Below are 26,675 nucleotides of genomic sequence, written 5' to 3' on the forward strand. Positions count from 1 at the left end.
TACTGTGAAAGTAAAACCTTTAGTTGTTTTACTTAGTGTCACAAGTGGTTATGAGCACTTACCCAGACATTTGCCATTCATTAGGCATAGAAGTCCCTATCCTGAAAAACCTCGGCAGCCTGTAAGGGAGAGACAAGTAGTTTAAAAAATCCTTATTCAGTTGATAAGTGCTATGATGGAGGAAGTAAAGATAAATAAGAGAAAGGGGCACCTATCCTAGACCTAGATCAGAAGGGCTTCTCAATAGATGTGTAGGGTAGGATAAGGAGGAAAAGTACAAATTAGTCAAGTAACAGTGGCAGGGGCAGAGTATTCTAGGCCTAAATAGTAATGAGTGAAGTTTTGTTTTGTTAACAGTTTTATTGAGATATAATTTACATACCATAAAATTTTGGTCTTTTAAAGTTACATTATGTGGTTTTCAGTATATTCACAGAGTTGTGCAACATTACCACTGTCAAATTCCAGAACATTTTCATCACCCCCAAAAGAAACTCCCATACCCTTTAGCAATTACTCTCTATTTCCTCCTCTCCCTAGCCCCTGGCAACAATGAGTCTACTTTCTGTTTCCAAGGATTTGCCTATTCTGAACACTTCATATAAAGAGAACCATATAATACGTGGTCTTTTGTGACTGACTTCTTTCACTTAGCATGTTTTCCAAGTTCATCCATATTGTAGCATGCATCAGTATGAAGGCCTGTTTCGAGGAACAGGGATAGGCAAGATTGAGAATTGAAAGTTCAGATGATCAGGAATCTCAGTTCATAGAGTAAAAATTTGACAATAAAGAGGTGTTACACTAGAGAGGTAAGCAGAGACCAAATCAAACAGCTATGTGATAGAGGTATGGACTTTATTCTAAGGGTAATAGGATACCACTGAATGGTGTCAAGTACAAAAATAATACAATCAAATTTGTGTTTTATATTTGTATAGTGAATAGGCTAGATGTCTACAAAATGGCTGTGGGACAGGGAGACTATTTAGGATTCTTGCAAAAATCCAGGCAACAGAATGATGGTGATAAGTATGGGATATGGGAATGGAGAGAGTAGATGAACTTAAGAGATTTGAAAGTCAAGATTGACAAGATGTGGTATCAGATTGAATGTAGAGGTGGGGAGAAGGAGAGGTAGTATCTAGAATGGCATTCAAAGTTTTGGGTTGGTGAACCAGATTGATCATGATACATACACTTATTCAGGAGCTGGCAAGCCTTGGCTGGTGTGGCTCAGTGGATTGAGTGCTGGCCTGCAAAACAAAAGGTCACTGGTTTGATTCCTAGTCAGGGCACATACCTGGGTTGCAGGACAGGTCCCCAGATGGGGGCCTGTGAGAGGTAACCAATGGATGTGTCTCTCACATGGAGTTTCTCTGTCTTTCTCCCTTCCTTCCCCTCTCTCTAAAATTAAATAAATAAGATCTTTTTTTTTTTTTTTTTAAAGGAGCTGGCTAGCTAAATGAATTTCCAGGGTGCTAGTCTACCAGGAATACTAGAATTGTTCTGGAAAGTTAATGAGATTAAAAAATTCATTTACCAGAGCTCTTTACTTACTAGTAGAGTACTGTATGTTGTTTAGAGGAAATCTTTGATAAGCTACTATTGAAAAAGATAAGACACCCTCCCTCACCTTAGTTTGTTGCTTGAATAATGAGATGTTTCCCAAACTGTACTCTAAAAAGCCCAAAAGCTGTTGAGTGGGATTTATAAATTTGGAGTCAGTGCTGAATTGCACAGTAAAAAAGCTGCTGCCATCAGTGGCTTTTCTTTTTTGCCTGTCTCTCTTACGGTTCTAACTCTTTTCTTTAGAATATTTATATAAGATTGGGTTGAAGAGTAACAAATCACAAACCTATTTTTACATATAATAAACTACACCAAAACTAGTGGCTTCAGACAGCTTAATTATTTATTATCTTTTGTGGTTCTGGAGATTGAATGGGCTCAGCTAGGTGGTTCTTTCCTAAAATTTTCAATGCAGTTGTAGTCAGACAGAGGCTGGGGCTAGAGTTAGTCATCTTGAGGCTTACTCATTCACATTATGAGGTTCATGGGCCACATCACCTATGTGTGTCCTTTCCATGTAGTTTCTCTGGCATGATAACTGGATTCCGAGAATGAGTATCCTGAGACAACCCGACAGAAACTATTAGCTTCTGTGACCTAGCCTTAGAAGTTACCATAGTGTCCCTCCTGTTTTGCTTTATTAGTTGAGATAGTCATAAAACAGGTTTAGAGGAAGGGGATACAGATTTCACCACCCTGGAAAGAAAATCATGTGGAATGGGAGATATTATAGCAATCATCTTTGGAAATATAATTTGCCACACCTACCTTGGTAGCTCTGCTCATACTAGGAGAGGGAACCAAGAAAGAGGACTTTGGAATATTGAATGAAGTTTTGTACATGTTGAATTTAGTTCCTTGCCAGACTTCCTGCTGGAAATGTTATTAAGAAGCTTGGTTACTAAGTGGATACTGAGTTTGTTCTGTGGTGAATAGTATTAATCAGATCCAAGGTAGGAAATTATACTTAACTGAGAATATTTTCCCGTTTATCTTCCTCATTTTTTCCCTTTTTTTAACCTGTGGCCAGGATTTTAGAAATTATTACCTTCATAAATCTCTTCTGTTATAAATACATCCACATTAGAGATTCCTGTAAATTGCTTGAATCTTATTTTTTAAAAATAATTTTATCCTCACCTTAGGACATTTTTTCATTGCTTTTAGAGGGAGAGTAAGGGAGAGAGAGAAACATTGATTGGCTGCCTCCCATATGTACTGGGATGGGAGATCGAATCTACAATGTTCCCCAACTGGGAATTGAATGCACAGTCTTTCGGCTACTGGACAGCACTCCAACCAACAGAGCTACACTGGCCAGGGCTGCCTCTGACATCTTAAACATCAGTTTTATTCACATCATTATTTCTTATATGTTCGTTTTTAAAATAAAATCTTGGTATCTTAATTTTAGGTTATTCTTCTTTTTTTTCTCCATATTATAATTAAAAATTATGTATCCCAGGGAGATAATCTAATGGATTATCCATTGGACCCCCAAATCCAGTGGACCCCAAGGAATTCTTAAATGCTTGTTTTTCTTATTTTCTTCCTTTTTCAGTTTTCATACTTGAAGGTAAAAATTTAAGTAGCTTGGGTTTTTACTAATTGAAATTCACATATCTTCAATTCTCTTTCCTTTTATTAACAAATAATATACATTTATCCTAGAAAAATTAGGACTATAGAGGCTTGAAAACAATGTAAATCACCCAAATACTGCTGAGAGATTCCCCATTGTATTTTGGTGTATATTTTTCTAAGTGTTTTATGTTTTTCTCCAAATATGGAGTCTTACCATTTGCACTGTTTTGTAAATTGCTTCTTTCATCTGACATTTAGATTTTTTCCAATATTTTACTATTTTAAATATCAACCTAACAGTAGCTTATTCCATATCTTTTCCATTTATCCAGTTACTTCTTTAAGATAAATACCTAGAAGGGTAATTATTATATCAAAGTATCTGTGATTATATAATAATGATAAAATTTCCCCACTATTTAAGTCCTTGTCATTTTCTCTCTCCCACCAGAGGATTTCTGTTTTTTGTTTCTCTCTTGCATTTGTGTACTGTTCCTCTAATCTATGACACACATTCACAAATATTTATTTCTTAGGGAGGAAGGAATCTTTATCATGAAGTTGATTACTTAAATATGGACTTTATTAATTTCATACAGTTTATTTCTTCATGAAGCATTTGTTGAGCACTATGTGGTATACTATGGGTTACTGAGAAGGAAGACATAGCCATTGTTCTCAGTTAACTGTTACAGTCTAGTGGGGAAGATAGAAATTCTAGGCATATCCGAAGGTGGAGATGAGGTTTGGGGTTGAAAGCAGAATGACTAAGGAAAATTTACTGTGAAGTCATAATTGTAAATTTGAGACCAGTCACCATCTGTGTGATTTTAATTCAGCTATATTTAGGCTACTTGGGGGAATATAGACATTTGGACTTAACCAGGCTTGAGGTTTTGCAACTGAAGCTAGAAAGTCAAAGGGATATGGTTCCAGAAAAAAAAAAACAACTTTAGATGTTTGGGATAGTTACATGGTATTATTGGAGTGTCTCATGCATTAAAATATACATATGCAAACATGTACAGGATTTGACTTTGAATCCATAGAGTCCATTTTATTTATTTTAAAAAATCTTTAATTAGCTAGGTATTAGAGGGGTGAACCTTATTTTTGCCTCCTCATTCTCATTTGGCTTCGGTACTTCTACTCCATGCTGCCTTCTTGTACTTCTGATGTGATTTAGTTCTTTTTAATGAATATGTCTATTTCTTAGTATCAGCAACTCTTCTCATTTAGAGTATGTAGCATGTACTTATTTTTTCAAGTTCTCAAAACAGGAAAATCTCTCACCAGTGATTTTCATTGCATTTTTTTCTATTGCTTTCTGGAATTTTAGGCCTTTTTCTCATCCTCTTATTTTTTAGTACGCTAATTTTCACAACAGATAATGGAATCATGTTTATTATGTCAGGAAATATCTTTTAGTGCCTCAGTTAATCTTTAAAATTAAGTGATGTTTATTAGATCATCTCTAACATATTTTCGTATTCTGAAAATTCTGTGACTATACAGGGTCTGGCACAAATAACACCCCTTTTTATTACAAAATCATAAGTATGTAATTCTGTAACATAACAGTATCACACTCAGGCACACCATATGACATTTTAGGTGAAATGTTCAAATTAAAACTATAAATTATTACACCAATATTATTATCCTACCAACCACACTCAAGCAAGTGTTACTTCTGTATATAGGTATTTTATACAGATAATATGAGATTCTTAGTTTTATTCTTTATTTGTATTCATTTTTATATTTTTAAAAATATATTTTATTGATTATGCTATTACAGTTGTCCCATTTTTCCTATTTTATTCCCTTCTGCCCTGCACTCCCCGCTCTGATCCTCATTCCCCTCACTCTTAGTTCATGTCCATGGGTTATACATGTAAGTTCTTTGGCTTCTCCATTTCCTATACTATTCTTAACCTCTCCCTGTCAATTTTATACCTACCAATTATACTTTTTATTCCCTGTACCTTTTCCCCCATCCTCCCCCCTTCAACTCCCCGCTCATAACTCTCTATGTGATCTCCATTTCTGTGATTCTGTTCCTGTTCTAGTTGTTTGCTTAGTTTGTTTTTGTTTTTTATTTTTTTAGGTTTGGTTGTTGATAGCTGTGAGTTTGTTGTTATTTTACTGTTCATAGTTTTGATCATCTTCTTCTTCTTAAATAAGTACTATTAACATTTTATACAATAAGGGTTTCATGATGATGAACTCCTTTAACTTGACCTTATCTGAGAAGCACTTTATCTGCCCTTCCATTCTAAATGAAAGCTTTGCTGGATAGAGTCATCTTGGATGTAGGTCCTTGCCTTTCATGACTTTGAATACATCTTCCCAGCCCCTTCTTGCCTGTAAGGTTTCTTTTCAGAAATCAGCAGCTAGTCTTATGCGAACTCCTTTGTAGGTAACTGTCTCCTTTTCTCTTGCTACTTTTAAGATTCTCTCCTTACCTTTAACCTTGGATAATATAATTATGATATACCTTGGTGTGTGCTTCCTTGGGTCCAACTTCTTTGGGACTCCCTGAGCTTCCTTGAAGTCTATTAACTTTGTCAAAATGGGGAAGATTTCCTTCATTATTTTTTCAAGTAAGTTTTCAATTTCTTATTCTTCCTCTTCTGCTTCTGACACCCCTATGATTTGGATGTTGGAACACTTAAAGTTGTCCTGGAGGTTCCTAAGCCTTGCCTCATTTTTTTTGAATTCCTGTTTTTTTTTTTCTTTCTGTTCTGCTTGAATGTTTATTTCTTCCCTCTGCTCCAAACTGTTGATTTGAGTCCCAGTTTCCTTCCCTTCACTGTTGGTTCCCTGTGTATTTTTCTTTATTTCACTTTTCATAGCCTTTACATTTTCCTTTATTTTGCAAGCATACTGAACCATTTCTGCGAGCATCCTGATTACCAGTGTTTTGAACTCAGCATCTGATACATTAGCTATCTCTTCATCCCTTAGTTGTTTTTTTCTGGAGCTTTCATTTGGGCCATTTTTGGGGGGGTCTAGGCACACTTGTTTGGTAGTAAGGGGTGGATCCTTAGGTATTCACCAGGGTGGGGCAACCCACATGACTACATTGTGGTGCTCTATGTGGGGGACAGGTCAAGAGGGAACAATGCTGCTTACTCAGCTCTTGTTCAGCTTTCATTAACTTCCTCTACTACCCACAAGCAAATTGGGCCCTTCTGCTGCTGATACCCAGGTGGATGGGTTTCTGTACATTCTAGGACCCTGTGGGTCTCTCCAGTGAACTCTGCTGTGAGGCTGGAGTTGCTCCTGCCGCTGCAACTCGCACAGGTTTTTCAGTCAGAGTGTTTGAGTCTTTATTTCCCCGCGCTGGTACCCTCAGTTTCACGGTCTGTCTTTCTCCCCAGTTCTTTCTCCCTGTTTATCCACACACAAATGTAGGACCACCCAGTCTGCCAGTTGCATCCTGGCCGGGTCTTCCAGCTGCCACCTGACCACAAGTCCTCTCCACCCTGGCTGCCTGTCTCTGTCCCTCTTACTGGTCTGGATGAATGTTCTTTAACTCTTTGGTTGTTGGACTTCTATACAGTTTGATTTTTCTGGCATTTCTGGTTGCTTTTTGTTTTAAAATTTGTCATCGTCCTTCTTTTGGCTGTGGGAGGAGGCACAGTATATCTACCTATGCCTCCATCTTGGCCAAAAGTCTAAGTTTATTTATTTATTTTTAGAGAGAGGGGAAGGGAAAGAGAAAGAGGGAAAGAAACATCAATGTGTGGTTGCTTCTCTTGTGCCCCTAACTGGGGACCTGGCCCCGCAACCCAGTCATATGCCCTGACTGGGAATTAAACCGTCTACCCTTTGGTTCGCAGGCTGGCACTCAGTCCACTGAGCCACACCAGCCAGGGACTTAGTTTTATTCTAATTAGTTCCTACTACTAATCTTGTTCAAAGCCAAATTAGGCTTTTAAAGAACTTCAAATTATCTCTGAGCACTTCTATAGGCATTTGTTGCTTTACTATAACTTCATAGGTACTGTCATAGTCAGAAGAAGGAAATAACATTTGAGAAAGCTTTGTTTTTTGCATACCCCTGATTGTATAAGTTAAAATTCGGTTAATAGAATCATTGTTTCTAAACAGAAAAGGTCTAGAATCATGAAACTCCATTTAGAGGAAAAACAGTTGTTTGGCAATAAAAATCTTAGTAGGAAGCATTTGAATCTCATTTTAAGAATTTTTTATAGGTAGAAAAAAAATCACACGAACAGAGGACTTTCTTGTGAAGCAACACTTTTGTTAGCTTTGGTTACTTGGAAGGCCTATTGTAATATAAAACCAGTGGTATTTTTATGAATTAACATAAAGACATTGGGTAAAAAGTACCTACTTTGATGTTTCACTCTGTATTATCTGTTGAATATAAGTGTGCACAAATTCTTAACTGTTCGTTGAAACATTTACCTGTTGGCCTTTTTAGACAATAAAATGTGTCTACTGCTGCATCCCATTACGTACTGGCCACATCTTTAAATCTGAAGATGTGATTGTAATTTATTGTTTAAGCCCCATAGCTTTTATTTGTCCAGCTATGATAGGTTTATATGAAGAAAATTAGGGCTTATTGCTTTAGCAAATGTACTGAGCAATGTGTTTTTTCTCTAGGGTCAAACAGAGCATACTGAATCAGCAGGACTGGCTGGTAGTGCAGCAGGCATCATGAGTAAGCACAGAGAAGTCTGTTTCTTATCACGTGTGTAAGGGAAACAAGGTAAGGAAACCAGTCTTATTTCTCTTAGAGCTTGAGAGAAAACAACTAGATCTGTAGAAAACAATGCTCATGGATAAATGCTGCTTGCTTCATTTATAACATTGCTTCATGTTAAATCAGGAGTGTAGTTTTAGGAAAAATTTGACCTAAATTCAGAATCAAAGGGTTATTTTAAAATTACTGTTGAATTATGTCAAAATGCTAGTTTCTCTACCAGTGCTTGGCTTCTCACTTTCAGAGTCAACTTCTACCTTGAGCATAGAGCGGTAATTTCACCATGAAAAAGAATGTAGATTTGAACAATATTGTTAAGAGCAAATAATAGTAATCCACCCAATTAATGTCATTTATATTCTTAGTCATCATGCAAGAGTTCAACAAGGAAAGCTCATTTTGGGGCAGGGAACAGAAATATAGATTTAATTACATTATTTTGTATTTTTAGACTACTGATGAAGAGCAGTACTTTGAAGCAGAAAATTGGAAGTATTTTATTCTTGTAGAGCAGGAATCATTGACTTTTTCCTGACTAGAAATCATTTGACTCTTTAAGGGGTAAAAAATGGTGGTGGGGTAGAGGATGTATAGATGAGATTGGTTTCAGAAACTGATTATGTCACAGGAAGAGCTGAGTAAGCATAGAGATAAACCATGTTATGTTTATGAATGTGAAGAATTAATATCATTCCCAATCATGAGGGAGAGGAAGGCTAGGCATTCTAATTTCTGAATGGTCATATTATGGACACTCGGTTCAGTCCTGCTCCATTGCTGAGTATAGGAGTCACTTGGGGCAGTTTTTCCCCAGCTCTTGGTTTTGTGCAGAGAGCCTGGTCTGTCTCCCTTCACTGTAGAAACTTCAGTAAGTTTGCAGCCAATGATTTTCAAATCCTGCTAGTTCTCAAATCCCTGAAGGTTGCTGTCTGTGGACAGCCACCATTCAGTTCTCACTCATTACTATGGCTTGATTTCTTCCTGCTTTATGGCATTTGTATATTTCTTTTTCTCACTTCTGAATTTGAGTGTATAAACATTAAAAAAATAATCTGTTCTGTCTATATTCACAGTGGAAAGGAGTGCTTCCCACCATGAGCTCATCGCACTCTTTTCTTTTGAAAGATTTGAAGCTTATAGAAAAATTCAATAGTATAACGAAGACTCATAAATAACGTCCTCGTAACGAAGACCTTTACCTACATTCATCAATCTTTACAATTTGCCTCATTTTCAGCGCCTCTCTTCCTCTTCTCCCTCTCTTACCCCTCTGATCCTCACACACACATTTTTTCCTAAATCATTCAAAAGTTAGTTGCAGATAACACAACACTTCTTTCTTTTATAAAAAAATATATTTATTGATTATGCTATTACACTTGTCCCAATATTTCCTCCTTGCCCCCTCCACCCCGCACTCCCTCAGGCATTTCCCACACCATTGTTCATGTCCATGGGCCATGTGCATAAGTTCTTTGGCTACTCCATTTCCTATGCTGTACTTTACATTCCCATGGCTATTCTGTAACTGTCAATTTGTACTTCTTAATCCCCTCACATCACCCATTCCCTCCCTTCTGATCTGACAACCATCAAAATGCTCTCTGTATCCATGATTCTGTCTCTGTTCTTCTTATTTTTTTAATGTATTTTATTGATTATGCTATTATAGTTGTCCCATTACCCCCCTTCATTCCCCTCCACCCTGCACACCTTCTCCCACCCACATTCCCCCCTTTAGTTCATGTCCATGTATCATAAGTTCTTTAGCTTCTACATTTCCCATACTATTCTTGTCCTCCCCCTGTCTATTTTCTGCTACCATCTATGCTACTTATTCTCCATACCTTTTCCCCCCTCTCTCCTCCTCCCACTCCCCTGTTGCTAACCCTCCATGTGATCTCCATTTCTGTGGTTCTGTTCCTATTCTAGTTGTTTGCTTTGTTTTTGTTTTAGGTGTGGTTGTTAATAATTGTGAGTTTGCTGTCATTTTACTGTGCATGTTTTTTATCTTTTTCTTAGATAAGTCCCTTTAACATTTCATAAAATAAGGGCTTGGTGATGATGAACTCCTTTAACTTGACCTTATCTGAGAAGCACTTTATCTGCCCTTCCATTCTAAACCAAAGCTTTGCTGGATAGAGCAATCTTGATGTAGGTCCTTGCCTTTCATGACTTGGAATACTTCTTTCCAGCCCCTTCTTGCCTGTAAGGTCTCTTTTGAGAAATCAGCTGACAGTCTCATAGGCACTCCTTTGTAGGTTACTGTCTCCTTATCTCTAGCTGCTTCTAGGATTCTCTCCTTCATTTTAATCTTGGGTAATGTAATGATGATGTGCCTTGGTGTATACCTCCTTGGGTCCAACTTCTTTGGGACTCTCTGAGCTTCCTGGACTTCGTGGAAGTCTATTTCCTTTGCCAGAATGGGGAAGTTCTCCTTTATTATTTGTTCAAATAAGTTTTCCACTTGTTGCTCTTCCTCTTTTCCTTTTAGTACCTCTATAATTTGGATGTTGGAACGTTTAAAGATGTCCTGGAGGTTTCTAAGCTTCTCCTCATTTTTTTGAATTCTTGTTTCTTCATTCTCTTCTGGTGGAATGTTTCTTTTTTCCTTCTAATCTACTCTATTGTTTTGAGTCCTGGTTTCCTTCCCATCACTGTTGGTTCCCTGTGCACTTTCCTTCATTTCTCTTATCATAGCCTGCATTTGTTCATCTAATTTGCGACCAAAATCAATCAATTCTGTGAGCATCTTGTACACCAGTGCTTTGAACTATGCATCTGATAGGTTGGCTATCTCTCGGTAGCTTAAAAGCACTGGTTCTGGAGTTTTCAATTCTGTTTGAGCCATTTTTCCCCTCTTTGGTCTGGTCGCACCTGTTACATATGAGGGGCAGAGCCTTAGGTGTTCACCAGGGCGGGGTACCCCCAGTTGCTGGGTTGTGGCGTTGTATGTGGGGTCCGAGAGGGAACAGTGGCACTTGCTCCACTCTCTGTAGGACCTCAGTCCCTTCCACCGCTTCCCCCGAGCAAACTGGGCCCCCCTGGTGCTGATTCCCGTGTGGGTGGGCCTGTGCACACCGTGGGACTTTCCAACAACCTCTCCTGTGAGGCTGGGAGTCTCTCCCTGCGCCTCAACTTCCACAGGTGTTTTCAATCAATGTCTTGTGGCTCTATTTCCCAGCACTGTGATCCTGGGTTGCGTGCAGTACCTTGCATCACAATTCCTGCCTTGCTGGATCTGCCGTTTGCCACCCCTGGGCTGGGGTCTGCCAGCTGCTGCTTGTGTGCTCAGGGTCTACCTACTGCCATCTTGCGCACCCCGGATGCCTTACATGCCCATTCCCAACACTCTCTGCTCTCCGCCTTGACCCGCACCCAGCTCCCCGACTCCGCCCCTCCTACCGGTCTGGATGAACGGGTCTATTTTAACTTCTTGGTTGTTCGACTTCCATACAGTTCAATTTTCTGTCAGTTCTGGTTGTTATTCTGTTTCTAAATTGTTGTTGTCCCTATCTTGGTTGTGCGAGGAGGCACAGTGTGTCTACCTATGCCTCCATCTTGGCCAGAAATCAAAATAAGACACCTTCTTATTTTTTTTTAAAGACAGTAACTTTATTTTTTTTTTAAGATTTTATTTATTTTTAGAGAGAAGGGAAGGGAGGGTGAAAGTGTGGGAGAGAAACATGAATGTGTGGTTGCCTCTCACATGCCCCCTACTGGGGGACCTGGCCTGAAACCCAGGCATGTGCTCTGATTGGGAATCAAACCAGCAACCCTTTGGTTCGCAGGCTGGCGCTCAATCCACTGAGCTACACCTGACAGGGCTCACAGGTACTTACTGAAAAGATACTACATTAGGTTCTCTGCTAATCACTTGGTGAACAGTCTAGTGTGTGTGTCTTTGTAGTATCAACAGACTAGTGGGAATGATTGATATTAATCAAATAATGACACCAATGTATACTTTTAGATTGTTATAAAGGAAAAAGTGGAGTCCTGTGAGAAATTATAAGGGGAATTCACCTTTTCTAGGGTTTCAGGGAAGATTTCCCTGTGAAAGTAAGGTAAGAGCTGAAGGATGTAGAATTTTGGGTATAGGGAGGGTTGTGTTGGAGGCAGCTGGGTAAAAGGTCCTGAAGAGAGGGACCTTTTGTATCATTTGTTTTGTCTATAAATTATATTTTAACAATTGAAAGTGTAATACTAGTTTGGTCTTTGTAGATTTAAATAAGTCTCTTGAGTGGTGTTTCCTCACTGATGGAGAATTACTTCCAAGCAGAAGCTTACAACCTGGACAAGGTTTTAGATGAATTTGAACAAAACGAAGGTGAGAACTTACTTTGGCAAAGGTGTATGAATGTGCTTATGATGTAGAGAATGTAGGGTTATAAGAGAATTCAGTACTTTTTAAAAAAGTAAAATCAATTCCAATAACTTAACAGTATTATATATTAATATCCAGAGTAATAACTAACATGTTTAATCACTCATATGTTATATGAGATATATTAAATAATGTATATGGATTTTATTTTATTTTAAAAATAATCCCATGAAAGTAGATGTTATTTACATGTTACATATGAGAATAGAGGCAAAGAGAGGTCAAGCAACTTCCCCAAAGCTACTTTGCTAAGAAGTGGCAGAATTAGAATCTAGGCAATATGTACTAGAGTCTGAACTCTCCTCTGTTACATATGGACAATTTATTATCAAGAAAAGCTTTAAAATGTGTGATTATATTTCCTAAACTAAGGAAAATAGCTTGTTGAATGTCGATTGACCAGTAAAATAAAGACTTATTTTAAACCTAATTTTAAAAGATTTACATTTTTTTAAAGATTTTTTATTTTGTTTTTTAGAGATAGGGGAAGGGAGGGAGAAAGAGAGGGAGAGAAACATCAATATGTGGTTGACTCTCATGCATCCCCCACTGGAGACCTGGCCTGCAACCCAGGCATGTGCCCCGGACTGGGAATCATCATTGTGACTCATTGATTCACAGACCAGCACTCAACCACTGAGCCACACCAGCCAGGGCTCCATTTCTTTTTTTTTTTTTTTTTTTAAAGATTTTATTTGTTTATTTTTAGAGAGGGAAGGGGGAGAGAGAGAGAGAGAGAAAGAGAAAGAAAGAAACATCAATGTGCGGTTGCTGGGGGTTATGGCCTGCAACCCAGGAATGTACCCTGGCTGGGAATCGAACCTGGGACACTTTGGTTCCCAGCCCACGCTCAATCCACTGAGCTACGCCAGCCAGGGCTTTTTTTTTTTTTTAGGGCTCCATTTCTTATTTTCCCAACTAGAATATGTACTTTTTGGAGGCCAGAGCTATCATTTAATTTCCACGTTCCTCAAGCTTGGTGCTTTTACTCTGATAGATACTCACTTAGCATGTGTTTATTGTCCACCTACTACATACCAGGCACTATGCAAAGTAAGGACTTATATTGATGGAAAGGAATGGTTTCTGCCTGGAAAAGTGAGGTAACTTAGCCATTCATTACAGTGCAGCAAATGCTTTGATAAAGATATGAAGAAGGTGCTATGGGAGCATTGAAGATTAATGTTACTACTGAGAGGAAAATGTATTTGTATAATTTTAGGGCTATGATTATCAGATTTACTGAAGAAAGCAAGAAGGGTAATAAGTGTATTATTTTTTCTTTAATTAAATATACACATTGCACTGTAACTTGGGGAAAATAGCCATCTTAGTTATGATCTAAAAAAATAAACAGGAAGATTAAATTATGCTTATTGATAAGAATGTGTTGATTTAATAAAGTAATGGAATACTTTCTGCCAAATGTCCTCAGCAATGTAAATATGAACCTAATTAATATATTGTGACATAATTATGACTAGACTTTCATATACTGTAGCATACTTTTTTTAACTTATGGACAAATTTTAAATATATATAAAGTAAACAATAATATAGTAAACTCTGGCATACCTATTACCCAGCTTCTATAGTAGTTGAATGCTGCCATTTTTTTAAAAAGTTTATTTATTTGCTTTTTAGAGAGAGGGAGAAACATTGATTGGTTGTCTTCCATATGTGCCCCAACTGGGGACTGAACCTACAACCCAGGCATGTACCCTGACTGGGTATTAAACTGGTGACCTTTCTGTTTGCCAGATGACACCCAACCAACTGAGCCACACCAGCCAGGGCCATGCTGCCATCTTTGGTTCATTTATACCTTCAACCGCTCCTCACTTCCTGCTTTATTATCATTCTTTTTTTTAACAGTTTTTAAAATCTACACACATTGAAATGTACAGATGTTAACTGTACATTTTTGGCAAATAGATATATATTCAGGTAATCCAATTTCAGTCATGATGTACATAATAGAACATTCTGAATCCACAGAAAATTCCTTTCTTTTCTTTCCCATTTAGTTACTATCATCTTCATCACCATTTTGATTTTTTTCCTCCTTAGATTAGTCCTCACTCAGTGTTGTACTCAGCCAATCTGAGCCCTTCCCTATTACTGGTGCCCCACTACCACCAAGTACAGCCTGAGAGCTGCTTGAATTATGTTGCTAGACTGAGGTAGGATACTTTTGTTGTTTGGAGTGTTCTGGGATATTACTATTCAGTGACATATAGTACAGGGAACAATTGTAAATATATTTTCTTATTCTTAGCTATGAAACAGAAACTGTATATCTTAGGGATATCTTATTTTCAGACTGTATTTGCAAAAGTAGTCAACTAACTTAGTTCTAGATTTTCCAATGTTACCAGAAAACTTACTGTAATTATTTATTTTTTTCAGATGAAACAGTTTCTCCTATCTTACTGGACACAAGATGGAGTAAGCTTCTAGATCCCCCATCTCACCTGCTGTCATTTAACCCTTCACTGGCCAGAGCGAATGAACCTTCAGTTTCTAATGAGTCACAGCCACAGCTGAAAGTCTTCTCCGTAGCTCATTCAGCTCCTCTGACCACGGAGGAAGAGAACCTTTGTGCTAATGGGCGGGATTGTAGTCTGAATCCAGAGAGCAACACAATGTGGATTGGTGAAAATGCCATTGCAGAAGATCAGTTAATTAAGAGGAACTGTAATCAAGATGATCAATGCAGTACTGTTGAAGTGGGAGAGAAGAAATGTGGAAACCTAGCTTGTCTGCCAGATGAGAAGAATGTTCTTGTTGTAGCCGTCATGCATAACTGTGATAAAAGGACATTACCCAGTGATTTGCAGGATTGTAATAATTATAATACTCAGTCCCTCATGGATACTTTTAGCTGTTCACTGGATAATGAAAACAGACAAACTGATCAATTTAGTTTTAATATAAATGGGTCCACTGAAAAAGATATGAACTCAGAGAAACAAATGGATCTGTTGAGTAGACCAAATGTAGAGGGGGATTCTGTTAAACATATATGTACTACTTCACCTGATAATCCAACCAGTATCTGTTCCCCTTCACAAGTAAAGGATGATGAAAATATTGGTAGAGATCCCTCCATGTCTGTGGTTACAAATTTAACAGTTGACCCAATAATTTCATCCCAGGGAACAGATGAAGATCCTGCTGTTAAAAACCAAGAGAACTGTATACCAGATGAGATTTTCACTGACAAAACCAGCTCTTCTAGGACAGATTTAGGGAATCTAAACTCCTTTTCCCATTATAGTGAGGGCATTTTGATGAAAAAAGAGCCAACAGAAAAGATAACCAACGAAGAACCCATCCAGTCTGGTTTACCTTTACTTCTTAAACCAGATATGCATAGTGGATCTGGAAAGGATGAGAACTGTGAACAGTCTTCAGATTGCCTTGTACCCAGTGAAGTTAGAGCTGGTGAAAATGAAGGTTGTGAGCGTGAAGAAATTCTTGGCACTACAGAACTTCTTAATATGACAGAGCATTTTTCTGAATCTCAGGAGATGACTAATTGGAAATTGACTAAACTAAATGAGATGAATGACAGCCAAGTAAATAAAGAAAATGAGAAGTTTCTGCAGATGAATCAGCCTGAGGACACTTACAATGATAGTGGAGGAGAGTGTGATAGAAGGGGAGAAGCAGGTCTAGATTTAAAAGGAACTGTCATGGATGAAAGTAAAGGATGTGATTTCTCTACTGTTATGGATACACCAGCAGCAAATACTTCTAATTGTTGTGATTCCTATGGAATGCAGAGCCCCGTTTGTTTTGTTCCAAAGACTTTACCCTCCAAAGAAGATTCAGTAACAGAAGAAAAGGAAATAGAGGAGAGCAAATCAGAATGCTACTCAAATATTTATGAACAGAGAGGAAATGAAGTCACAGAAGGGAGTGGACTACTTTTAAACAGCACTGGTGACCTAAAAAAGAAAAATTATTTACATAATTTCTCTAGCCAAGTTTCATCAGTGCTTGGGCAATCTTCACCCAAGATAGTAGCAAACCTGCAATCCATTAGTGTTCCGTTTGGTGGTGCAAGACCGAAGCAACCTTCTAATCTTAAACTTCAAATTCCAAAGCCATTATCAGACCATTTACAAAATGACCTTCCTGCAAACAGTGGAAATAATATTAAAAACAAAAATGATGTTCTTGGGAAAGCAAAAATAGGGGAAAACTCAGCAGCCAATGTATGCAATACCTCTTTGGGAAACATTTCTATTACTGATACAAATGGGGAACATTTAGAAAGTTACGAGTCCGGGGTATCTAGTAGACCGTGCCTTGTATTAGCTCCAGATAGCCCAGATAATGATCTCAGAGCTGGTCAGTTTGGAATTTCTGCCAGAAAGCCATTTACCACTCTGGGCGAGGTGGCTCCAGTATGGGTACCAGATTCTCAGGCTCCAAATTGCATGAAATGTGAAGCCAGGTTTACTTTCACCAAAAGGAGGCATCATTGCAGAGCATGTGGGAAGGTAAGTTGTGTGTATCAGCTCAGAAATCTAGCATGCTTATTTTGTAATGCTCAATTAGAAATTAATAAAGGAACTACAAGGTGGTTGAAGTGATATTATAAATAGCTTTTGATCACCCAGTTCTAGTTCTAAATAAAAAATGACCTTGCTGATTATTAGTGTTTATAAAAGCTTTTTTGAGAGCCAAGATTTAAGCTGAATCAGTTTTCATAAACATGAGAATTGAGGAAGTGTTAACTTTGTGGTTTATATATTGACAGATATTTAGAATGGAATTGTTTGAAATAAGGAAGTTATTCTTTTTTTCTTTTTTATTGAATTTATTAAGGTGACACTGGTTAACAAAATTATACAGGTTTCAGGTGCACAATTCTACAACACGTCATCTGTTCACTGTAGTGGTTGTTCACCACCCTAAGTCTTCACCTATACCATTTATCCCCCCATATTCTCCTCCACCTCCCTCTACCCCCTTCCCTCGCACAATCACCACACTGTTGTCCATGTCCATGAGTTTTCCCTCTCTTTTTTTTTTTTTTTGGTGCAATCTTTCTACCCCCAGCCCCACACAACCCCAATGGCAGTCAGCTTGCTCCCTATCTATGAGTCTGTCACTACTTTGCTTGTTAGTTCATTAGATTGCCCATGTGAGTGAAACCAAATGGTATTTGTCTTTTTCTGACTGGCTTATTTCATTTAGCATAATACTCTCCAGGTCCATCCATGCAAAGGGTAAGATTTCCTTCTTTTTTACTGCCAAGTAGTATTCCACTATGTAAATGTACCACAGCCTTTTTATCCACTCATCTACTGATAAACACTTGGGCTGCTTCCAAATCTTGGTGATTGTAAATAACGCTGTATTGAACATAGGGGTGCATATATTCTTTCATGTTAGTGTTTTGGGTTTCTTTGAATAAATTGTCAAAAGTGGACTTGCTGGTCATGAGGAAGTTCTGTATTTAATTTTTTGAGGTAACTCCAAACTGCTTTCTGTAGTGGCTGCATCAGTCTGCATTACCACCAATAGTGCATGAGGGTTTTTTTCTCCACATCATCACCAACACTTGTTATTTGTTGATTTATTGATGATAGCCATTTTGATAGGTGTGAGGTGATATCTTATTGTGGTTTTAATTTGCATTTATCTGATGATTAGTGATGTTGAGCATCCTGTAGTATGTCTGTTGGTCATCTGTATGTTCTCTATAGAAAAGTCTTTATTCAGGTCCTTTGCCCATTTTTAATTGGATTATTTGTTTTTTGGGTGTTGAGTTTTTAAAGTTTTTTGTAAATTGTGGATATTGATTAACCCTTTATCAGATGTACTAGCAAATATGTTCTCCCATTCAGTGAGTTGTCTTTTCATTTTGTTGATGGTTTCCTTTGCTGTGCAAAATCTTTTTAGTTTGATATAGTCCCATTTGTTGATTTTTTTCTTTTGTTTCCCTAGCCCTAGGAGATATATCAGAAAAGATATTGCTACAAGAAGTGTCTGGGATTTTACTGCCTGTGTTTTCTTATAGAATTTTTATGGTTTGAATATAACATTTAAGTCTTTAATCTGTTTTTGAGTTTATTTTTGTGTATGGTGTGAGAAAATGGCCTAGTTTCCTTTCTTATTTTTATTTACTTATTTTAGAGGGGAAGGGAGAAAGAGAGTGAGAGAAACATCAGTTGGTTACTTCTTGTATGCATTCTGACCAGGAACTGAACCTGCAACCCAGGCATGTGCCCTGATGGGAAATCGAACTGGTGACCTTTTACTTTGCAGGATGACACCCAGCCAACTGAGCCACACTGGTCAGGGCTCTCTTTTTTATATGAGTCTGGGTAAAGGTTTATCAATCTTGTTTATCTTTTCAAAGAACTACTTTTTGGTTTCATTGATTTTTTTTTGTCTTACTTTTTTAGACTTAATTTTGTTTATTTCTGCTCTGATCTTTATTTTCTTCCTTCTTCACGTTGGGCTGTGTTTATTGTTTCTTTTCAAGTTCCTTTAAGTGTAAAATTAAACTTTATGTGAGATTTTACTTTTTAAGATAGGTCTATAATGCTATGACTGTTTCTCTTAGGACTGCTTTTGCTGTGTTCCATAGATTTTGGGTTGTTGTATTCTCATTTTCATTTGTTTCAAGGTATCTTGATTTTTTTCCTTGATCCCATGGTTAATTCATTCATTGTTTAATAACATGTTATTTAGCCTTCATGTCTTTGTGTGTTTTTTGGTTTTCTTCTTGTGATTAATTTCTACTTTCATAGCATTATGGTCAGAGAAGATACTTGATGTGGTTTCAGTCTTCTTAAATTTATTGAGACTTGTTTTGTGTCCTAACGTGTGGTGTATCCTTATGCACTTGAAAAAAAAAGTATATTTTGCTGCTTTGGGGTGATATGCTCTGAAGATATTAATTAAATCCATCTGATCTATTGTGTCATTTATGGATGCCATTTCCATGTTGATTTCCTGTCTGGAAGATCTATTTATTGTCAGTGGGATATTAAAATCCCCTATTATGACTGTATTACTGTTGAACTCTCCCTTTTTGTCTATCAAGATTTACTTTATATATTTAGGTGCTCCTGTGTTTGGTGCATAAATGTTTACAAGGGTTATATCCTCTTGTTGGAATGCCCCCTTTATCATTGTGTACTATCCTTCTTTGTTACTGTAGCTTTTGTTTTAAAGTCTATTTTGTCAAAAAGTATTGCTACGCCAGCTTTTTCTCCCTTTGCATCTGCATGAAATATCTTTTTCTATCCCTTTACTTCCACTCCATGTGTAGCTTTCATTCTGAGGGAGGTCTCTTGGAGACAGAATATATATGGGTCTTGTTTTCTTATCCATTCAGCTACCCTATGCCTTTTGATTGGAGCATTAAAGCCATTTACATTTAAAGTGATTATTGATAGGTACACATTTATTGCCATTTTATTCTTTTAACTGTGTTCCTCCATTGTTGTTTCTTGTCCTCGCTCTCCTCTCCCCTTCCTCCCCCCTGCTCCTCTACCCTTCTTTTTTGTTCTTGCAGTCCCTTTACCATTTCTTGTAATACTTGTTAGGTGGTAACAAACTCCTTTAGCTCTCTCTTGTCTGGGAAGCTCTTTATTTCTCCTTCAATTTTAAGTGATAGGCTTTGCTTGGTAAAGTAGTCTTAGTTGTAGCAAAGTAGTCTTTGCTTTTCATCACTTTGAATATTTCATGCCAATCTTTCCCAGCCTGAAATGTTTCTGTTGAGAAATCAGCTGACAATCTTATGGGAACTCTCTTGTGTGTGATTGTCTTTTTCTTGTTGCTTTAGATTCTTTCTCTTTAACTTTTGCCATTTTAATTATAATGCATCTTGGTGTAGGTCTCTTTGAGTCCATCTTGTTTGGGACTCACTATACTTCTCTGGACTTGTGTGTCTTTTTTCTTCATCAGCTTAGGGAAGTTTTCAGTCATTATTTCTTCAAATAGGTTCTCAATACCTTGTTCTCCAGTACTCTTATGATGTGGATGTTGTTACACTTCATATTGTCTCAAAGACCCTTTAAACTGTCCTCGTGTTTCCTTTTTCTTTTTGCTGCTCTGATTGGGTGGTTTTTTTCTACCTTGTCTTCCAAATCGCTGATTCAGTCTTATGCTTCATCCAACCTACTGTTTATTCTTCCCAGTGTATTCCTAATTTCAGATATCATATTCTTCATTTCTGATTTTTTTATGGTTTCTATGCTTTTCTTCATGCTGTTGAAAATCCTTATAACCATTACTTTGAACTCTACATCAGATAAATTACTTGCCTCCATTTTATTTAGCTCCTTTCCTGGATATTTTATCTGTTCTTTTGTTTGGGGCCTGTTTCTTTGTCTCCTCATTTTGATGGTCTGTGTTTGTTTCTATTTATTAGATAGATCTGCTATGACTCCCTGTCTTTGTGTGGTAACCTTATGAAGTAGGTGTCCTGTGAGGTCCAGTGGTACAGTCTCCTTGATCCCCTGAGATGGGTGCTCAAGGAATGTCCCTTGTGTGAGTTATGTGGGCCCTTCTGTAATAATTGAATCTTAATTGTTATTGGCCTGTTTGTGCATGGGATCGTCACTCAGGCTGGCTCACTGTGGGGTTCAACCCTGACCATAGTGTACAAGGTGCCGTACAGGTGTTCTTTCAATTTAAGAAATGTTTGTGTTTAGTTTATATTTTGTAATTCTCGAGAAGTTGAATATTACACATAGAATCCATTCCAGTTTTTGCTGTAGTATTTTTGCTCTTGTGCTAGACATTCTGGAACTTTTTATACACATGTACACATAATTTTGTCTTTTCTTCCATATGTCCTTAATACAAAACAGAGTTGAAGGGTATAAAGTTTTGTGACAAGATTGTAAGAGTAATTGATATTGCTTAGCTCTCCCTAAATTGTTTGCTAGTAACACATCAATTTACCAGCTTTCTTTCTTTTTTAAAAGAAGAGCTATATAAATAAGGAAGGGGATTTTGTGTTTTTATTTTTATTTATTGATTAAAAATTTTTAATATGTTTGACTTTAGAGATGAAGATAAGGAGAGAAAGAGGGAGGGAGGGAGGGAGGGGGGAGAAAAAGGGAGAGAGAAGCATGGATATGAGAGAGAAACATTGATCAGTTGCCTCCCATATGCATGCCAACTAGGGATGAAACCCACAACCTATGCATGTGCCCTGACCAAGAATCGACCCTGCAACCTTTTTGGTGTATAGGACATTGCTCCAGCCAGCTGAACCACCTGGTCAAGGCTTAACTTTTGATGAAATTCAGTTTACCTGCTTTTTCTTTTGTTGCCTGTGCTTTTTGTGCCATATTCAAGAAATTGCCAAACAAATGTTTTGATGCTCTTTCCCTACATTTAGGCTTTTGATCCACTTTGAGTTACTTTTTGTAGATGGTGTAAGGTAAAGGTTCATTTTCATTCTTTTGAATGTGTATATTTAGTTTTCCCAGCACTGTTTGTTGAAAAGAATGTTCTTTCCCCATTGAATTGTCTTGGCACCCATGTCAAAAGTCATTTGACTGTATAGGTGTGAGTTTATTTCTGGGCTCTGTTTTATTCCATTGTTCTTTATGTCTGTGTTTATGCTAGTATTATACTGTTTTGATTACTATAGCTTTGTAGTAAATTTTGAAACCAGAAATGAAAATCTTCCAATTTTGTTCTTTGTCTAAGTGAAGGCCAATTTGAAAAGGCTACATGCTGTATGAGCCTTGTCTAAGTGTAGCCAATTTGAAAAGGCTACATACCATATGATATTCTGAAAATGCAAAACTATGAAGACAGAAAAAAAAAATTGGTGATTACAGTGGGTGGTGGAGAGGAAGGGATTAATACGTGAAGCACAGAAGATTTTTAGTGCAGTGAAACTGCTCTGTATGGTACTGTAATGGTGCATACATATCATTATACATTTGTTCAAACCCATGGAATTACAACACCAAGAGAGAACCCTAATGTCAGCTAGGGGCTTTGGGTAATAATAATGTGTCAACGTAGGTTCACTGGCTCTAACAAATGTCCCATTCTGGTGAGGGCTGCTGTTAATGGTGGAAGCTAGGCATATGCAGGGCAGGTGTATATGGAAAATCTCTGTATCTTCTATTTAATTTTGCTGTGAACCCAAACTGCTCTAAAAATTAAGTCTATTAAAATATACAGGGTGGGGCAAAAGTAGATTTACAGTTGTTCATGTGGAAATTAATGCATTAATTAATAAATAATAATACAAGAATAAACTGTTCCACGTACTCACATATGTAAATCTACTTTGCCAGCCCCTGTACGTGACTATTAAATATTAACTCTGCTTGGATATTTGTTATTAAGAAATTGTTAATTTTTAGGGTGTGGTAATGGTATTGCTATGTTAAATTAAGCCTTATGTTTCAGATATATACTGAAATATTTAAAGATGAAATAATACCTGAGATTTATTTCAAAATGACTAAAGGGTGCTGAAGTGGGCGAGGATTGGCTTTGGTGATTGTTTCACCTAGGTAATGGACACCTGGGGGTTTGTTATTCTGTTATGTCTACTTTTATATAACTGAAGATTTCTAACAAAAAGTTATTTAAATAAAGAATGGCCAGAATATGATTAAAATAGGATATGCTTTATAATTGTTTGCTTTTTACAAATTAGTACTTTTTAACACATGTAGAAATGACAACACAATGTGTTATCTACAAGGTAATAACAGTATATAAAAATTAATTCACAGTATATTAAAGGAAGTTATCCTAATAACTTCAAGTTTAAGGTTTGATGTTGAACATTGTTTGCTTACAATTCTGGTGTTGTATCTTTCTGTTTATGAGGGGGGACCTACAAAACCCCGGAATTTATTTGTAAAACATTGTATATTATTCTTACACGATTAAACTTCAGTCACCTTCAAAGTACCCTCCATTTGATGTAATACTCCTATCGAGATGTTTTTCCACTGCTCAGAACAGTTTTTGAACTCATCAATTTTGATGCCTTTTAGTGCTTCTGCAGTTTTTTGTTTCATGTCTTCCACATCAGTAAAACGTTTCCCTTTGAGGACTTTTTTCATCAGGGAAACAAAGTTTCTCAGGGTGAAATCAGATTAATAGGGAGGGTGAAGCACGGGGGTCATGCTCTTTTGGGTCAAGAACTGCTGAACACTCAGCGCTATGTGGACAGGTATGCTTGAGAATCACCCATCATGAAATGGGCGAACACATTAAAAGAGTCTTCAAAAAAAATTCACTGCCCTGGCTGGCGTAGCTCAGTGGATTGAGCGTGGGCTGGGAACCAAAGTGTCCCAGGTTCGATTCCCAGCCAGGGTACATTCCTGGGTTGCAGGCCATAACCCCCAGCAACCGCACATTGATGTTTCTCTCCCTCTCTCTCCCTCTCTCTCCCTCTCTCTCTCCCTCTCCCTCCCTCCCTCCCTCCCTCCCTCCCTCCCCTCCCCTCCCTAAAAATAAATAAATAAAATCTTTAAAAAAAAATTCACTGAAACCAAAAGCAGCCTGTCACAATGCCAGCTGGTACACTGATACAAGTGGGTTCCTGGAACACTCACCTAGCGGGGGAAGCCTGTACTACAAATGACTTGCCCTCCAGAAGATAATTCTGGTTTTTGGGGGATCTCCCCTGATATATAGCCTAACTTGGAAATAAAGTTGAAAGGTTAAAATTAGAGACCCTTTGTTAGCCCTTCCTGTAATATACTCTTAAAGTGACTGTGAGAATTATTATTGTTTTCAGCTAATAACAGTAAAGTTGGAACAGGTGTTTGGACAGAGGAAGGGTTGGGATTTGATTGAACTGCTTTAGTTTTTACTATGTTGATTTTGGTATTTGCTATTTAAGCAATGGTAAGGTTCTCTTCTTCATTTAAGAATTTTTACAAGTTGTTACTGTCATTGGTCTTTGTGAATAGCTGGATATTGGTCAGTCACAAGCACTTTCTTATTCTTGCAACATAGTTGTTTTTGTCATAATTATAGGGCTTTTTGATAACTTGGTACATCATTTTTTTTCCACTTTCTAATATGAAAAGAAATAAGTGAGCCTTCAATTATTTAAATTTTCAAGAATTGCAAAGGAGTGTTGTTCACACTGTACTGGGGTATAAACAGGCACAAACAGTACTTGAGTATGAAGCTTGTTTATAGATTTGGCACTAGGAGTTGTTATGTGGAAAGCCATGACTCGGAAACTTTAAAAAGAAAGGAAACAATAATAAGGGCTTTATACATAAATTTGTATTATGTGCTACATTCTACATGTATTATGTTGTTTAATCTTCATAAAAGCCTTGTGAGCAGAATAATTTAACATTTCAGTTTCACATATGAGGAAAAACTGAGGTTCAGAGAGTTTAAATTACTCACATAAAGTCATTTGACTAGTGAATTATAAAGTTAAGAATGGAATCTAGAAGTATCACATTAAAGAAAATCACATGTAAACACACAAATGGAACATTTTAACCAACATTTAACTGGAACATTGTATAGCATATATATATTATAAACCATGATAGTTTGTCTCTTTATAGGTAGGCAGATCATATAGATCCTGTCATTTAAGGCCATTCATAACCATTGGCCTGTAAAACTTGAGGTCACTATTATTAATAAGCTGCTTAAAATGTGTTTGTCATTGCTCAAGTTGTGAATTTGAGCATGTACGATATAGCCCAGCCCAGATAAGTGCATGTTAATATTTGCTTCTTCATTCATGTATTCATTTGTACAATGATTTGACTGATCAAGGAGCAATAAACAATTTTGTCGAGTGCCTATTTTATTTCCGTGTGACATCAGAATCAAAATACTCTGGTCCATTGCTCCACAGAGTTTACATTCTAGTTTGGGAAAATGGAGAATAAGTAGAATAGATTGCAGTAGATTGTGTTAGTTGTAATAATAAAAGTATAGGGTGTGATATTTCAGCAGTGTAATAAGTTTTTGTGTACAAATAAATAATTCTCTTTTTTTCTAAACTAACATTTATTTTAAAGATTTTAATTATTTTTAAAGAGTGGTCAAGGGAGGGAGGAAGAGAGGGAGAGAAACTTCAGTGTAAGGAAACATTGATAGGTTGCCTCCCATACGTACCCTGACTGAGACCAAACCTGCAACCCAGGCAAGTACCCTGACCAGAATCAAACTAGTGACCTTTTACTTTGTGGGGTGACACCCAGCCAACTGAGCCACAACAGTTAGGGCTAGACTGACTTCATTTCTTGACTCCGTGCTTCTAGCTCAAAAAACTGGGGAAAGTACTTAGTTGATGTTTGGAATGTGGTGGAATATTTTTTTATTGTCGTAGTCACTGGGGTTGTTACTGGCATTTACCAATTTTTATTTTTAATTAGTTAATTATTTTTTATTCTCATCCGAGGATCTGCTCATTGATTCCAGAGAGAGGGGAAGGTAAGGAAAGAGGGAGAGAAACATTGATTGGTTTCCTTTTATGCATGCTCTAACCAGGGACTGAATTTGTAACTCAGATATGTGCCTTAACTGGGAATTGAAGCTGCAGCCTTTTAGTTTATAGGACAACACTCTAAACAACTGAGCCACATCAGCCAGGGCACTACTTGCATTTCGTAATCTGGGACCAGGGCTGTTAAATATTCTGTGAGAAACAAGATTGTGCCACCCAGTGAAGAATTGACCCACCTCAAAAATGCTGAGAGTACCCTTTTTTGAGAAACACTGACTAACCTGGTTCATGGCAGGCAAATTCAGTATTAATCTAGTAATTTTAAATCCAGGAGTATTAACCCTTGCTCAGTTACTTCAGATCTTTTCTGCCTATTTTTCCCATCAGACTTGGGTACTAATTCGTCTGACCTGAGTATTTCATTACATCATAGTCTTTGTCTTTTTGAGAACGAGGGTCAGTGTTTCTAGGTCTCCCTTCTATTTTGTATTGTGGGACACTACCTGTGTCAGTCATAAGCATTGTCCAGTGTTGTTTTTGTAGTGTACGTGACATTCAGTTTTCACGTATTTCTCTGGTGTGGGTGATTCTACAGAAATGCTTCTGCTGCCTGTGTCCCATTTTCTCTCCATTCTAGGTAGTCTCTTGGCAAGTCATCTGCTTCTCTAACTTCTGTGTGTTTCTTTAATCCTTGGAAACATAATGATATGTTCCCTCCACACTATTGATAGGCTCATGGGATATTGAGAAGGGTGGATATTCTTGGATATTTCTATTTAACTGCATTATGCTGCTTCCTACCTTGATTTTTTAAAGATATCTCTTTGTTTTTTTGGGTTTTTTTACTTGTAGTTATTTTCCTAAAGCACAAGCCCTCTACTTTTGAAAGTTCCCTACTGTATTAGTTTTCTAAAGCTGCCATACAGGATACCAATAACTGAGTG

General features: G+C 37.4%; 1 protein-coding gene across 2 annotated transcripts in view; it reads left to right on the forward strand.

The window, feature by feature from the left end:
• ZFYVE9 (zinc finger FYVE-type containing 9) overlaps positions 1-26,675 on the forward strand; it is a 124,965-nt gene that overhangs the window by 38,139 nt on the left and 60,151 nt on the right. For both annotated transcript variants that reach the window (XM_028511350.2, XM_028511349.2), the window contains exons 2-4: positions 7,798-7,903; positions 12,122-12,227; positions 14,694-16,795. In XM_028511350.2, coding sequence (XP_028367151.1) covers positions 12,158-12,227; positions 14,694-16,795 — 2,172 coding nt within the window. In that variant the 5' untranslated portion in view covers positions 7,798-7,903; positions 12,122-12,157. The remainder of the gene's footprint in view (positions 1-7,797; positions 7,904-12,121; positions 12,228-14,693; positions 16,796-26,675) is intronic.

Source organism: Phyllostomus discolor, chromosome 5 (assembly GCF_004126475.2).
Source record: "Phyllostomus discolor isolate MPI-MPIP mPhyDis1 chromosome 5, mPhyDis1.pri.v3, whole genome shotgun sequence".
NCBI lineage: Eukaryota > Metazoa > Chordata > Mammalia > Chiroptera > Phyllostomidae > Phyllostomus > Phyllostomus discolor.